The 15,380-nt window shown below is 34.3% G+C and overlaps 2 protein-coding genes across 9 annotated transcripts; one reads left to right on the top strand and one right to left on the bottom strand.

The window, feature by feature from the left end:
* The first annotated feature begins 1,316 nt into the window (after positions 1-1,316).
* LOC142553015 (uncharacterized) lies at positions 1,317-7,135 on the top strand. Of its 7 annotated transcripts, none has more exons than XM_075662989.1 (10): positions 1,318-1,779; positions 3,799-3,910; positions 4,550-4,711; positions 4,813-4,918; positions 5,045-5,248; positions 5,527-5,689; positions 6,076-6,218; positions 6,300-6,401; positions 6,632-6,721; positions 6,821-7,135. In XM_075662989.1, exons 2-10 carry the CDS (start codon positions 3,896-3,898, stop codon positions 6,889-6,891), a joined length of 1,056 nt encoding a protein of 351 aa, XP_075519104.1. In that variant the 5' UTR covers positions 1,318-1,779; positions 3,799-3,895; the 3' UTR covers positions 6,892-7,135. The 7 variants fall into 7 exon arrangements, with proteins under 7 accessions (XP_075519105.1, XP_075519104.1, XP_075519103.1 ...); XM_075662985.1 differs by adding an exon at positions 2,257-2,343 and having other exon boundaries at positions 1,319-1,779; positions 6,076-6,401; XM_075662988.1 differs by having other exon boundaries at positions 1,318-1,782; positions 3,805-3,910; positions 6,076-6,401.
* A 1,596-nt stretch (positions 7,136-8,731) lies between these two features.
* On the bottom strand, positions 8,732-12,095 carry LOC142554421 (putative RING-H2 finger protein ATL21A). Of its 2 annotated transcripts, XM_075665093.1 has the most exons (5): positions 10,943-12,095; positions 10,616-10,808; positions 10,467-10,547; positions 9,375-9,577; positions 8,732-9,248 (listed from the first exon to the last, which is right to left on the bottom strand). In XM_075665093.1, the coding sequence occupies exons 1-5, from the start codon at positions 11,274-11,276 to the stop codon at positions 8,812-8,814; spliced, it is 1,248 nt and encodes a 415-aa protein (XP_075521208.1). In that variant the 5' UTR covers positions 11,277-12,095; the 3' UTR covers positions 8,732-8,811. The 2 variants fall into 2 exon arrangements, with proteins under 2 accessions (XP_075521208.1, XP_075521209.1); XM_075665094.1 differs by having other exon boundaries at positions 9,375-10,696; positions 10,943-11,081.
* Positions 12,096-15,380: the final 3,285 nt, after the last annotated feature.

Raw genomic sequence — 15,380 nt, 5'->3', positions numbered from 1 at the left:
ACGAGACGGGTCAATCCTACCGATATTCACAATAAAAAGTAATACTCTTACAATAAAAAGTAATAATTTTTCATGTATGACCCAAATAAAGACCCGTCTCACAAGATACGACCCGTGAGACCGTCTCACATAAATTTTTTCCAAAAATCATTTGTTTGAAAAATCAATTACTATAGAGATCTTGATTATTATGTGATTTTTTCAATGGTCATGCTTTAATATATTGTAGAATATAAGAAAATCTCGAGAATTTTGGAATGCAAATTTTGATACTATCAAAATCAAAATAAATATCGTATAATAGTTTCTTTATGCATTTATGCACAAGATTTTATTTAACTCGAATGTTTAGATTCAACATACTAATAAACATATTAATGTATCCCTATTTCAATTTTTAACTGGAGCATCTATCTTCCAGTGTAATTTTTACATCTTAATAATGTTTAATTCTTGATATTGTCTGTGTTTTGATAATTGCTTATATATTGATTTTTCAGCTTTAATAATTGAAATAATAATAATAATAAAAATAATAATAGTGATAATTATTGATATCATAACTAGTTGTTTTTAGTCATTCATTGATTTATCTGTTTATTCGAAAAACTAATAAAAAGGAGTTCTTTAATTGAATATTTCATTATCGGCTCACTTGATGAGCATTTCGACCAAAAATTCTGAAGTTTTAAATTATTTATGATTTATTTTGTAATAGGAGAACTCGTCGCCGCTACCAAAAGGTGCACACCAGATAAACTTCCGGACCGAATGCAGTAGCTTGCCAACTACGTTAACCAAGTAAACTATAATAGGCAAATCTTATGTCACAGACTCGTCCAAAAAAATATTTATAAATAATAGAATATGCTATCGATTGATCATAAGTACATCTACTCTATTTGAGATGAGCGTGAGCGTTAGATGTTTATATTTTGCAAAAGAAGGATAGGGTAGTCAAATTTCACTTAATGACTCACAAGCTTCACCATTGGATCCCGACCCAAGCCACACGAGGTTCTTTTGTGTATGAAAATTTAATATCAGGGCCTGTAACACGCCAACTTGATTTCAACCAAAAGCGATCACTGTCTAAAAATAAATTCTTCAGAAAAGCCAATTTTATAGCTAGGGATGGTTATATGGGAATTTTCTTGTTTCACGAAGAATGGTTTGACTTGGGAAAGGCTAAATTTAATGAATTATGGACTCAATTATAAAAAAACTTTTATTCACTTAAAAAAGAAACACTTGCCGACATTTTTTTGGAAAAATGATACCATTTTAATAAATCACAGATTTTTTGGTCAATGTCTCTTCCGCTCTTTCGCTGTGTGATTTTTTATTTGGGAAACCCTCCCTCTCCCCTCCCTCTCCAACTTATCACAAGATAAACACGCGCCATCCTCGCCAGTGACAGCAACAACAAAACCATAATAAAACCTCTCACAAGATTCACCGAACCACCATTTTTACCGAAAGCAAATCCTACATGATTCTAACCAACTTCACAATGTGGAGAAATTCACAGTTGCTCCCCTTATATTTCCCTCTATGTTGCCAATTTTATTTATCTTCAAGAATGTTAGCATAATTTTTCTTTGTTTTCGCAATGCAAGCTGACCCAGACACAATAAAAGAGTTCTCGAGCTCTTGTTTCTCATATTGATATTTTAGTCCGAATCTGCTATTTTACTTCACTGGTGTTTGATAATTTGTCGATATAATTTTAAAGATTGGACCTTTTTCGAGCAGTTGAAGTTCCATATGCTTAAAAAGGTAGTTTCTTGATTTTTTGATACATGTGGATATGTCGTTTTTGTTTCGTAGTAATGATAATTGTGCTTTCAAATACTGTAGATCTTTTCAACTATTTAAGTTACAGTGGATCTGGGAATTCTTAGATTTCGATGGATGTATATTTATGGGTTAAAATTAAAATATTTTAGGAGATTTTACACCTGGTGATGGACATCTGAAAAAGATTGAAATTTGGTGTTTTCAGTTATGTAAGATTTTTTTTTTTTTTGGTTTCTTTTTTTCGAAATAGCATTCTTGCTTCAAACTTGTGGCGGAAAAACAAGATATGCTACTGCCTTAATTTGATTGAAGTGAAGGGTTACAATATTAATAGTCTCTTCTTGTTAGAAAGTATAAATCTCGGTCCTAAACATTGGTTCTGTTCTGTATTTATCAGTAAATTGTAACTGCTAAATATATGGTCTTTTCACGATGAACTGTTTGAATGTAGTATAGGCACGCAAGTTTGGTGCGTGGGAGTTCTGGTTATTGGGATCAAAGCTCTCTTTGTTTGTAGCGGAGTAATTTTAGTTGGTGGCGAAGGTAAAATACTCATAATTTTGGAGGCAAAATGTACAGGAAATCCATACATCATCGAAGGGAGCCAGCCACCACACGGCTACACCCTCTCTCTCCCTCCACTACTGATAATGACTAATTAGATGCGTGGAGACTGTCATTTTTCTTAGAATTTTGACTGTCTACATTGTAAAAAATGATGCCCGTTTGGAGCTTGTGAATACAGCGCTGATGGTGATAGTGTATGTCTGCAATCTCTTTCTGAATGGGTTTACCAGACATTATTTCTTGTGATGAATTAAGTTCCCGAGTATTTCGATTTGAAACTCGAAGGAAATGTGGCGATCACATGGATTTTTTGCTAAGACAATAAGTAGTATCCTTGTGAAAGGAAATTATTGAATTCGTATCGCAGTACTTGATGGCGACTTTGGACTTCCTTGAGTTTGCTGGGGAACATGTATCATCGGATACCCTTGAATTTGAGGGTTAAAAAGAATGACTATCTCATGCCTTATGGTGGCTTACTTAGATCAATATTGAAGAGTCTGTAGTGTTTAGCGTGGAAAAAGAATAATAATTAGAATCCTATACTTGCGGTTAAAAATTACCTCCACTTGAACGAGGCTGCTATAGTTTGTATTCCTCATCTTTTTTGACAATCATTTTATGTTGGTGGGAAATGACCAGTTTTTGATACACACTGATATGCATTATTACTCCTTGTCTTTTTTGACAACCATTTTGGGAAATTACCAGCTTTTGATGATACACAAGGATATGTAATGGAGCCTCTAGAATAGATTGATAGATATGATAAAATCAAGGTTTTTTAATTAATAGAACAACATAGTTGGTGGTAGATTAGGAAAATGGACTAATGGCCACCTTCAGTCAACACTAATTTTTTTTCAACAATGTCCATCCTCAACGTCACAAGTGGTTTATGTGTGCTGAAAATAACTCAAACATCTTCTAGAGATTGGAAACCAAGATCCTTCGACTCTCTTTGTCATCATGGATTACATATGCTTAACACAGCTTAGCACCTAGATGACCAGTAGCATGTGTTTCACAGCTATGCACTACTTGATATCACTATTACAATAATTGATTGGTCGATTTCCTAGGTGATGATATTTGCCTACTGGATATTGATTTTTGGTTGTGATATGCATTATTTTCCTAGGTGATGATATTTTCCTATTGGATATTTTTTTTTGGTTGTGATATGCATTATTTCTTTGAAATATTTGTAAAATGGATATCATTTTGATGCCAAATTTATGCTCAACACCGTTGATTTGTCATATGATTGGTTTTGGCTAATGAAATATGTGTCCTCAATCCTCCGAAACAAAAAACATTAACGTTTCAAATAAATTCCATGATATAATACGAATATTCACTCACCCATCCTTAGATGTGTACTTGTAGTCCCATCTTAATACAGTTTTAGCAACACATTATTTCTTTCAGGTGAAGAAGTGCTTCGGTTTACAGTTGGTAAAATTAAATATCCTTGAGAGATACAAAAGCTTCATGGAGAGCCATTATCAACTGGCTTTTAGATAAAATGAAGAGCACACAGGTTACTCTTACATTTGAAACCTCCTTTAAGTTTTCTAATGGATAACATTATCTTTTCCTAAATATAGTTGAAGTCGATTCTTTTTTGGGGGAGATAACCTCAGTTTTGCTAGAATTGAAATTTTCTTATTGATTTCTGGTTTAAAACTGTCAGATATGATACTCATTATCTTTTTGTATATTCTTCCTAAAAATTGCAGCATATATTTTACATTGGGAAAACTTACCATTTATTCTCGATATCATCATGGAAAGAAGAAAGAAAATAATTGAGATGCAAAGGTTTATTGTATATATTTAGTTAAAACTGGTTAATGTCAACAGTTGTTTCTTTCATTCTTTGTTTTTTTTCTTTTTTGTGATGGCACATCCATTTCCCATTTTGTTATTCGTAGCAAATGAATATTGTTTTTACCATGTGATTCAGTTTTCTTCTCGTAGTCTAATAACCAGGCAAATATTGAATACAAAATGGTTGTTTAAAGCATAAATTGCCTATAAATGTAGATCTTGCATCAAGAAAGGTTAGCTATGGAGTTAACTGTGTATAATATGGAAACACGTTAAGCAATTTTTTAATTCCGATTATGAATGTTTAGTCTGCCTTTTTCTTTTGACTGACTCAAAGAACCTTATACAGGATCCACCAAACACTCAGGACATAAAGCCTGCTAATCTTGTTTTAAATGATAGAGAAAGTGAACGTCCAAACAATGCCACCGAGACTCCTGTAGGAGACTCAGCCTCGGTTTCAGTATCAAGCAATGACAAGAGAAAAGTGTCCCGTGAGGACATTGAACTTGTAAGCCAATTATAATTTTTTCAACCCATTTTCTTTATGTTTTATGTAACAAATTTCATGCTGTGATGATGTATTTAATTGATTTAATCTATCTACTACAGGTTCAGAATTTGATAGAACGATGTCTCCAGTTATATATGAATAGAGATGAGGTGATAAAGACCTTGCTGAATCGCGCCCGGATAGATCCTGGATTCACTTCTTTAGGTATGTGTCTTTCAGTGGTGAAAGAAACCCTTGATGACGCATGATGATTTTGACATGTATCATGAAAGGATGTTGTCAGTATTTTTACTCTTTATGTATTATTCCGTTAATTCCACAAATAAATAGTATGGCAGAAACTAGAAGAAGAAAATGCCGATTTTTTCCGGGTCTACTATATAAGGCTGAAATTAAAGAAGCAAATCATCTCTTTTAACCACTTGCTTGAGCATCAGTATCATCTGATGAGGTATCAAGTGCCTCCTAAGGTTCCCTTGGCTCCTGCGCAGAATGGAATTCATCCAATGCAGAATGGAATCCATTCAATGCCCGGTTAGATTCACCTTTTAGTGCTTTATTTAAGTGTAAAATTTTCTGTTCTCTAGTTCATGTGTGTCTAGAATCAAGCTTCTCAGTAATCCTTCCAAGTATTGGTGGCAAGAATTTTAAAATATTCTGTAGTTGAATTCTCTCTCTTTGAATTAAAGAAAGAAGCTGAGTGAAAACGGCCATGAAAATGCTTGTCCAAATGTTTACATGATCTTATTTGATTTTGTAATATTTATTTTTATATTATCATCAATATTCAATGGCACTTCTTTGCAGTGCAGTCAACAACTTACCTATGGGATACCCGGTCATGCAGCCTCCAGTTCCTGCTACAGGGCAACCTCGTATTGATCACATGGGCTTTCCCACACCCAACTGTCACGTTGTCAATGGAATTCCAGCTCCAGGAAATTATATTCCGATGCGGATGAATTCTGGAAATGAGTGAGGATTATCTTTTACTCGGTCATCCTGAACTCTATTTTTCTGTTAATTTTTTTTATCTTGAAGAGAAATTTGACAGCCACGAGTGAGTCCACCTATTTCCTCGACCCACTTTCAATAATATACTTGTTTTTTCTTTTGTTGCCTTTTATATGTTTATTTTTGGTGTTCATTGGTAGAAATATGTTTTCATCTTCGTGAGTGTCCAAATGGTAGCTGCCATGTATGGGGGAGACTTATTTGTGATTGTAACTTTTAAACTTGAAGGGAGAGAAAAAATTTAGGATCAGACAAAATTAACTTTTGATACTGTTGTTATTTTGGATTATACCTTTCACTAATTATCTAACCAGATCTTTGCGCATATGGATGAATTTTCGTTGCAGTATGGCGATTGACAATACTGCAGCTGATGTATCACCCGTTATGCCACCAAACAACGGTATCTCATCCATGTCAGATTTGCCTGCTAGCCCCACTTCAGTGGCATCAAGTAGCCATTTTCCCTTTACTGCATCGGAAATATCAGGTATGGCCGTGGATACTTCAGCCCTTGATACGGCTTTCACGACAGATGTGGCTAATTCAGTGGGACTGCATCTTTCCCAAGATAATGGAGCTGGGAATTCCAGAGATTCGCTCAGATCCTTGGCTCAGATTCCATGGAATTTTAGCCTTTCGGACCTAACTGCAGATTTATCAAACTTGGGAGGTAATTCTAATCTAACCAAACCATTTACATCTTCATAATTTTATTCTCGTACCGTTTGGAACAAGTTTTGAGGCTCATATATCGCAATGCACATTAACGAAAAACCACCCAAGCCAGGGCTGCTTTATATACCTGCTATAAATGGCAAACTACATATTTTTCTTGAAACTTCCTAACTGCAGAGCCCGTCGTATTTTCTTGAAACTTCCTACCATATATATATATTGCAGACTTGGGAGCTCTCGGAAATTATCCCGGATCACCATTTTTGCCTTCTGATTCAGATATTCTGCTTGATTCTCCGGAACAAGAGGATATAGGTAATGCTTCTCTTATATCTTCTGCCCACTAATTGCTTGTGTTTTTGAATATTTCCGGAAATAATGTTTCTTTCCTCACTTGTTCTGGGCTTCTTTCAGTCGAGGAGTTCTTCGTTGATTCCGATTCTATCCCGGGGCAATGCCTACCATCGGATGAAGATAAATCCTAGCCTAATATGAGAAGAAAACATACATCTATCTCCATGAAGCTTTGTTTTAAATTTAGTCTTAGATTGAGGCGATGCACAATAATAATAACTAAAATAAGAAATATTGGCTATGTATTATCTATATTGGGCATCCAGCTAATATATTAGCACACTATCCTGTAAAATGAAAATCTTATCGTGTTGTATTTTCCTTTGATTCTAATAATAATTTATTGGAAGTCGCCTCGTATGGAAAATTGATGTTTATACACTCTACTTTCTAATGTTCTGATCTGGTACATAAGTTGATTGAGCGGTCACCGCTGCCTCATGAAGATTTGATCGGGTTGAATTTTTTAAATCTAACTAAACTACCAATACAAATAACATTTAAACACCAACAGAGAAGAAAGATACGTGGTTTCTTGACTCTGGATGCAGCAATCATATGTGTGGAAAAAATGATTATTTAAAAGGATTATTTCTTCACGTTTGTTCAGTTATTTCTATTTGCTCTGTAAGACTATATAATAGCCAAATTTGTGATTCAATAAAAGTGGATTTCCTCCAGATTCATCTGTACTCTTTCAGTTCTTCTGCTTCTATTTTCCAACACATCCAAACATCTGCTTGCAAACCATTTACACTCATAGGTGGCCATTGGTTATGAACTGACGAATCCATGAAAACGGATTACAGTGCAAGCTAAGTAGCAGAGTCATCAAACACGGCATGTTTGGATATCAAGCAAGAACGGTGAGAAAGCACGTAAGAAATCTTCTTCTATTTGTTTCATATTTGGAAATTATCTTTTCTTTTTTCTATTTTCAAGAAAGTATTAGCCGAAAAATTCAAGAAAAAGATTACAATTTCCTTAACAGAAAATGTCCCAACAACAATCAAGTTCTTGAGGGAGTGGAATGAATCCATCTTTAGCTAGCACATTTCTATAAACTGGGCCAATTGATGGCTTCCCATCTTTGCCTTCCTACGCCTTCCGCCATCAATACCCTGTGTCAATTTTCCTACAACAAATATCGTAAATACTATCGACATGGAATCGAGGAAAAGAACGTCTGGTCGTAATTAAGGATTGCAATTGCCATCTTATTGTAAATCCGTAATAAAACTTTTTGCTCAAAACTTTCAAGATTCTTGGTGACCAAATGTATCAGTCTCTTCGTTAACCGTCTGCCTAACGCTGACTACATGTTACTTCTTCTATAAATAATTTATTTATAGTTTGTTGCTGGCATTTCTTGAAATATAATATAATATATAATCAAAATTAGATTTTGGTTTTTTAAGAAAATATTTAAATAAAGTAGTTAACTATTTTCCACGGAATAAAGAAATGCTGTTGTTTCATATATCAAGTGTTTGTTTTTACTATATGAATGTGTGGCTTACGCATTAATCCCACACACAGGCCTGCAAAATATGTGCGCTTCAGACATATTCCAACTCTTAATAGTTTCAAAGCATAATTTGATTTTGTCCCTAAAATATGTTGAGTTGTCCCATTGTCTGAATTCTTAAATCAAGAAACATAAGACAAATGAGTGTTCTACGTTATATTATTAAAAACATTGGTGGTAGACTATTGACATGAGACAAAAACCCACCTTGACTCGTACAGGAAAAAAAAGGTTTGGAGAAATGATAAAACAGAAGGAAAACTCCAACTGAGGTTTCAAGTAGAATCAATGAGCAACTATCATTTCTAGATAAAGCTCAAGATGCATTTCCTCTTATATTTCCAATTCCTTTTGAAGTTAAAGTTAACTGAAGCTAACAAAACGCATATATCATGTCATGACCACTAACTGTCAGATAGAAATTAAATTTTTTCATCTCTCGTGTAAAAATCAATTCAAAATTATTCTTCAAATGAGAAAGAAAATAATAAAATAAATTATCAAAAACTATTTTTTTTTATTATCATGATTTAACATCAGGAAGGGCTGTTCTGCAAACAGGACAGGTAATGTTTTTTCTCAACCACAATTCAACGCAGTGAGAATGGAAACAATGCTCACATTTTGCTATCCTCCTTACAACATCTTCAGGAAGATACAACTCGAGGCATATTGGACAGGCATGAGAATCAGGCCCTGGATTTGTTCTGCTTTCACGTAGAACTATCATTTCTGTGCAGATATTAATTTCGGAGTCGTCCATTCCTCCTTGTCGTGGTGCTGAAGTTGTGGCTGAGGCAGAATGCGGTGGCTGCTCCAACGTCAAGAAGTTGGAATTTACCTCGATTCTGTCTACCCTTTTCGCCAGGCACAGTAAAAAGATTATAAAGATAATGGCAAAAGCTATCAGGGATGGAATGAACAAAGGTGACGCAGCATATCGTGCCTGCCATGATCTACCTGTAGAATCATCTGTTAATTAGTTATCATTCAAGACAAGAAAATCTTTGAATCTTGCAATTTGGAAAAAAAGAGGATGAAAGTCATGTTTCTTGATAAATTAACAACATGATTTTCAAATTTTACCTGAAGCTGGAATACCGTACTGTTTACAAGATTTGCAAGGAGGCACATTCCAGGTCAACTTGATTTCATCAAAAAGTTCAAAATCATTGTAATCAGTGGGGATCAGTGAGCTCACAATCGGTTTGCATCCATACCTTTCTTCAAGATACTCATTTGAGTTTTTGTCTTTCGCTATTGTTGCATTTGTCGAGTTACTTAGGCATCTGATTACATCATCGCTTAGATGTCTGTCAGCAGATTCTCTAGGACATGTATAAAACGTGTAGTTTACATAATTAATGGCCTTTAAAGGATAGTATGAAAAATTGGTCATAAGCCTTCTTGCCAGGCAGTTTTCAGGGTCGGTGAGGGAGATTTTTCGTGTGTAGTAACTGATGTAACTTACGTAAAATTCACCAGAATCGGGAAGATTTATCATGGTACGACCATCATCAATGCATTTTAGGTTGATGAAATTTGGACAGTTTTTCGGAGGTTGATCAGATTCGAGCTTGAAAGGGTGGGTAATGGGAACAAAGTACTTTCCACAACTTGAAGTTGGACATAAATCCTTGGAACGTATTGTTGCAGGGAAAGTAAAGAAGAAAAGAGAGAGGAGAATTGGATGGATTTTTCCATCCATTTTGCAGGATAGAGAGAAAGATTTGACATGCCGGCCAGATATGTAGAAAAAAATGTTGTTGGACTAATATTAAAAGTTAAAAGTAGAAGACAAGTTCAATGAGACAAATGCATGTCCTTTAGATTACTCATTTTACTTGGAATTCAAAAAGATTGGATCAAATTTTTATTCAGTAATCCATTCATTCTGCATGCAAAAAAATCGTATAACTTGAAAAAGCAAATTCCATTTCCATCCTATTTCCTAGTATAAGTAGTCACTATCAGCTGTATATAGTTTCAGTCCGTAAAACTATTCAAAAATTAAATAGAAGATTAAGTATAAAGTAGGATATGTAGGAGAAATGATTTCAAAATTTTAAATTTCAGATTGTTATCATTCAACATCAGAAAGAGTTGTTCTGCAAACAGGACATGTGATATTTTTTCTTAACCACAATTTAATGCAATCGGCATGGAAACAATGCTCACATTTGTCCATGCTTCTCACAATATCTTGGAAATTGTATCCTTCCAGGCATATTGGACATATGCAAGAAGAAGAATCTGGCCCTGAATTTTTTTTACTTTCATTAATAACTACCAATGCTGTGCAAGTATTGATTTTGGAGTCACCCAACCCTTCTTGATGTGGTGGTGCTGTGGTGGCTGTGGCAGTCTCTGGCTGGAGATCGGCTGCATTAATCTCATCTCTGCTGCCTCTACATTTTGTGAAGAACGGTAAACAGATTGCGAATACTATGCCCATAACAACTACAGATGGCATGAAAATTGGCGATGCACCATATGCTGCCCAAAAACTGGTGGAATCGCCTGTAAATTAATCAAGTTTAGGATAAGAAAACTTTTCAATTAGTATCCTATCACTATTACCTTGATTCTGATCAGGATGTTGTAGAAAATTGTGATGACCGAGATTTCAAGAAAAAACTAGGATTGGTTTTTACCTGTATCCTGTCGTGGATCAGTTTCTTCACAGGATTTGCAAACGGTGTGATCCCAGATCAAATTAAGATCATCACCACCTCCATTGAGATCAAAATGCTCCAACCCAAAAACGGGGAGTTGCCAACTGCCAAAGACCTCGCATTTATATACCTTAACTAAATCAGGTGTAGCGAAAGAAGTAGCCAGAGTGAAACTAGTGGAGTTGCTAAGACATCTGATGGGGACCATATCAAAAGGTGTGATATTTTTTGTACTTGAAGGACAAGTATAGAAGGTGTAGTTTTCAGAGTTAATGACCTTAAAAGGAGAAGATGATAGGTTCAAGTTGTTCATCAGACGTTTCACGAGGCAACCTTCAGGATCAATTAGCTCTATGTATGGATCCAAATAGTCAATATGCCGTACGAAGAAATCTCCACCATAAGGAAGATTTACAATGGGTGTTCCATAATTTAGTGTGGAATTACAAGAAAGATTGGTATAAGTACAATTATTTTGGGGTTGTGTATCTGGTAATTTGAAAGGGTAACATAGAGGGAAACCTCCAAAGAATGTAGTTGGACAAACATTTTGTTTTCGAGCATGAACAACAGACAAGTTTGAGAAAAAAAACGAACAGTATGTCAAGAATTCCCATGTAAGATTTCCCGATGGAAACAAATAGAGGAATTGTAGTCATGTGAAGATGAAGTACATAAAAGCCTGTAAGAAAATTGTGTATATTTTCTGACTCCTCGTTAATCATAGAAACAAGAAAATACATAGGAAATTTGTCTGATACAGTATAAAGACAAGTGATTGTGACAACTCCAAGATATATGCAAGAATTAAACTGTTTCTTGAAGTCTGAGATGGGTAGTAGCAATCTCGTTGATATCAGCTATAAGCTGGCAATTCTTGATGCAAGAATAATACAACAAAAAGGACTTCTCAATACAGTAGTGAATAAAAATGCATTTAGTGTTGGATCGATGCAACTCTTGCTACACAAATCTAGAGATACTTGAAACTGGGTTTTTTTTTCATTCTCGTAAATAAGTACGATCATGAGATTTATTTTGTTTTTAGCAAGTCTCTTTTTCACTGGAAATGTTTATAATTAGTAGTTTATTTATAATTTATGATTTTCAGAAAAATAGTGAATTTGAGTTAGTATATGTTGATCAAATATTTTGAATATAAATAATTTGTGAATGAAGAAGGCACATTTGCAGGCTACAATGTAGATGTTCTGCATTTGTAGGTCACTAAATTAAATCAGAATCCAACAAAAAAAATAATATCATTTCTTGATCTAATGATGTCATATATATAGAAACGAAAATTCGATTCAGAACGGACGCGACTCTTCATCAAATATTGCATCCTTTCATGAAAATCAATCATGAAACAATGTGTTGTTTCCAAACAGGTCGATCCCCGTAATTTTCGTAGCTGTAAACATTGTTGACAAACTAAATAATTATAAAATTGTTTTAATAGTACATATGCACGAAAGCAACAATCTTGCAGTAGGGCTATACTTAAAATGAGAATAAAACTTTCCCATTTTTACAATAATTGTAATTATCATCTGAGTTTACATGGCTACTGTTCCCTTTATTCCACGCAACAATTTGCCATGAAATGCACTCCAAGCAACTAGTTACATCAGTTAACCATATAAATTCACAATGGAAAATGCTTGCTTGCTTTATGGTTCATGTAAAATCCAAGATTTGGTTTAATCATGATAATATTTGGTAATTGTAGGATACTAGGATTTTTGCAAATCGTCGGGTGTTTATCTCATTTTAAGATGTAAGATTTTCAAGATTATCTAAATGTTGAGTGGATAATTCTATCGTGTATATATTTTCGAACTTGTGAGTAGATAAAAGATCTAAGATTCGAGATAATATTGAGGTACCGGGATAATGATCAAGCCAAGGATAATACAATCCCTAAAATTCGAATTTCCATAGTGTATATATTATATAATTTCGAAATTTACTTGGATGAAATATATGGATTTCGGTTATCACCCAAGATTACGGATAGATCACGATTCTAGATAAAGATTTGATTCAGAATTCAAACGCGCGATATCACTCGATCACGATAGCAGCCAACTCCTATAAAGAGGAGGGCCCTGTGTCTTGAAATTCACACTTCAAAACTCAGCATATTTTCGAGTTCTTCCCCCTAGTCTCCCTGTGCCGAGTAGCGAAGCGCTGTTGCAGTCCAGCCAGCGAAGTAGGAATTTCGAAAATTCCAGTGCAAGAAAACCCCTTTCTTTCACGTGTTTCCAGCAAGATCTAAGGTAAGTGAGCTGTTTTAAATGGTTCAATTTTCGAGTTATGCATTTTCGTTTTTATGAAAATTCGGTCGAGCACCGTCGTTCTGTCTCTACATTTTTTCAATTTTTGGTACGTTTACGTGTTGGCACTGTGAGGATTCCCTGAAAATTGGTGGAATTCCAACATATGACCCCTCACGGTGGGATATAACTGTTTTATGGCTTCACTCCCTTAGAGGATCAAAACTTAGGAACTGATATCAGTAAACCATAGCAGGTAGAAAAATTGCAGTACTGTTATGTTTTGAATACGATGTTACGTTACGAAAAGTATGATGTATGTATGTCTTTTTTCGAAAATAGAAATAAATATTTTTTTATGTGCTCGATACGTCCCCACTTACTGTGTATTTCCCAAAATACTCACCCCTCACTCTCCCCTCCCAAATAAGTCCGAAGAACAGGTCGAGGAAGAGGAATCTGAACAATTCTGGGGCTGGTGACTTTCGAGTTTAGTAGTCATGTTATTTCGAAATTGTTATCTAGTTATTTCCTTATAAAACGTTTCCGCATTTGATTCTTTTCAGTTGTAAAGACATTGGTATCTTTATGAAATAAACTGGTTTTCGGTTTATACTGTGCTACGAGGCTGGTTGTTTTTGATTGTGTGATTGATAAACAACGTCGATATCGACAAACCCCGGTCTCGGGGCGTGACAGTTCAATTTAGCAAATGCAACAGTGATCTACTATGAATCACATTGAAAGTGCGAACGGTGAGAAACTATTTTTACTCATGAAACAGAAACTTAAAAACCTTTTCTTTTCTCTTGCACTTAGTTTTCCACATCATTTAAAATCACATAATCTATTTTCATTCTCAAACTTTCACATGAATACCAGTTGCAATGATAAAGTTTAGATAATTGTAAGTAATGAATATTAAGTACTACCAGTAACAAAAATAGGAAAAAAGAATAGCAAGTCGATAACCATGTTTTATCCTTTTTCTTCTCATTTGGCTTGTGGAAAAATACCTCAAAGTATGCATCGGACTGAAAAAATAAAGGAATCTCATTGTATAACAGTATAAGGCTACTGACAAAAGAAAGCAAAAGATTAAATAAGCCCACTTATTAACAGACAAATGACTACCTAATGCTTAGAACATAATATTCAAATTCATGGACTTGCAACCTACTTAACTAAAGTATGTCTCAGCCACATACTTAAAGGCGGAACTATTACCAACCAGAGTCGGCGACAAGATGCAGCTCTGAACATTACTATGGTGTGGTAACGCGAAAAAATAAGGTACATAACCATTCAGAGAGAGAGTTTATGATAAAAATTTTATCGGTGTAACGCGAATCATACATCTGACCATCTTTCTTGGTGCATCTCATTCTCGAAGGTATGTAAATTCTTTTGGGACTGTATAAATAATTGAAAATTTAGGTGGATAATGGCATGCATGATCTTGTTGTCCATGAAAATGTGAAGGATTGGTAGATTTATTCTGTTTCTACATCGAATATTATTTATTTAAATGATAATAATTATAAATTCTATTTTATTTTTAAATACAAAAATCTGTGTTACATGGCTCAAAAGCATTAAACAAAAACCTGCTATAAAGCAAAATCAAAAGACAACAAAAATATATGCTGGAATTGAATTATTACCGAATGCAATTGTATAATTGAAAATTTAGTACAATATGGTGAAATTTTATTTCCTTTTTTATATAATAGATTTCATTCAAAGATTAAAAGATGTGTTTGAATAAAAAGATTATTGAACTATTTATTGGCCCATCACGGTAATTGATTTATGATGTCCATTTCAAAGACGTTCGGAGCGTCTAAGTAATTATTCAAATTTTTTATATATATTCAGTTTCACATATATTAGCATCACATTAATTGATTTAACATCTTCATTTCCAAGCTGTTAGGCTGAGTATCTGTCAGATTAAATATTTAGTTTCTTTTCCCAGATAAAATTTATAAACTGAATTTTTTTAAATATATATTCTATGCTTCCATAGAAATTTCAATTTTTCCTTTAAAATGAAAATTCATTTACTTAATTAATAGATTGACAAATTTTATTAAGTCAATTAGGAAAGGTTCAGTTGAGCATCTGTCAGCTGTGTA

Source organism: Primulina tabacum, chromosome 8 (assembly GCF_025594145.1).
Source record: "Primulina tabacum isolate GXHZ01 chromosome 8, ASM2559414v2, whole genome shotgun sequence".
NCBI lineage: Eukaryota > Viridiplantae > Streptophyta > Magnoliopsida > Lamiales > Gesneriaceae > Primulina > Primulina tabacum.
Note: the sequence above shows the minus strand (reverse complement) of the source record. Positions and strands in the feature narration are given on the sequence as shown.

Excerpts from the sequence above, each read along its gene's own strand:
- LOC142554421 (XM_075665093.1), bottom strand. The coding sequence starts at position 11,276 with ATGAACAACTTGAACCTATCATCTTCTCCTTTTAAGGTCATTAACTCT. Across the intron at positions 10,809-10,942 it reads TGATCCACGACAGGATACAG|GCGATTCCACCAGTTTTTGG; the intron begins GTAAAAACCAAT and ends ATTAATTTACAG. Across the intron at positions 9,249-9,374 it reads GTACGGTATTCCAGCTTCAG|GTAGATCATGGCAGGCACGA; the intron begins GTAAAATTTGAA and ends ATGATTCTACAG.
- LOC142553015 (XM_075662988.1), top strand. Across the intron at positions 6,402-6,631 it reads AGATTTATCAAACTTGGGAG|ACTTGGGAGCTCTCGGAAAT; the intron begins GTAATTCTAATC and ends TATATATTGCAG. Across the intron at positions 6,722-6,820 it reads TCCGGAACAAGAGGATATAG|TCGAGGAGTTCTTCGTTGAT; the intron begins GTAATGCTTCTC and ends GGCTTCTTTCAG.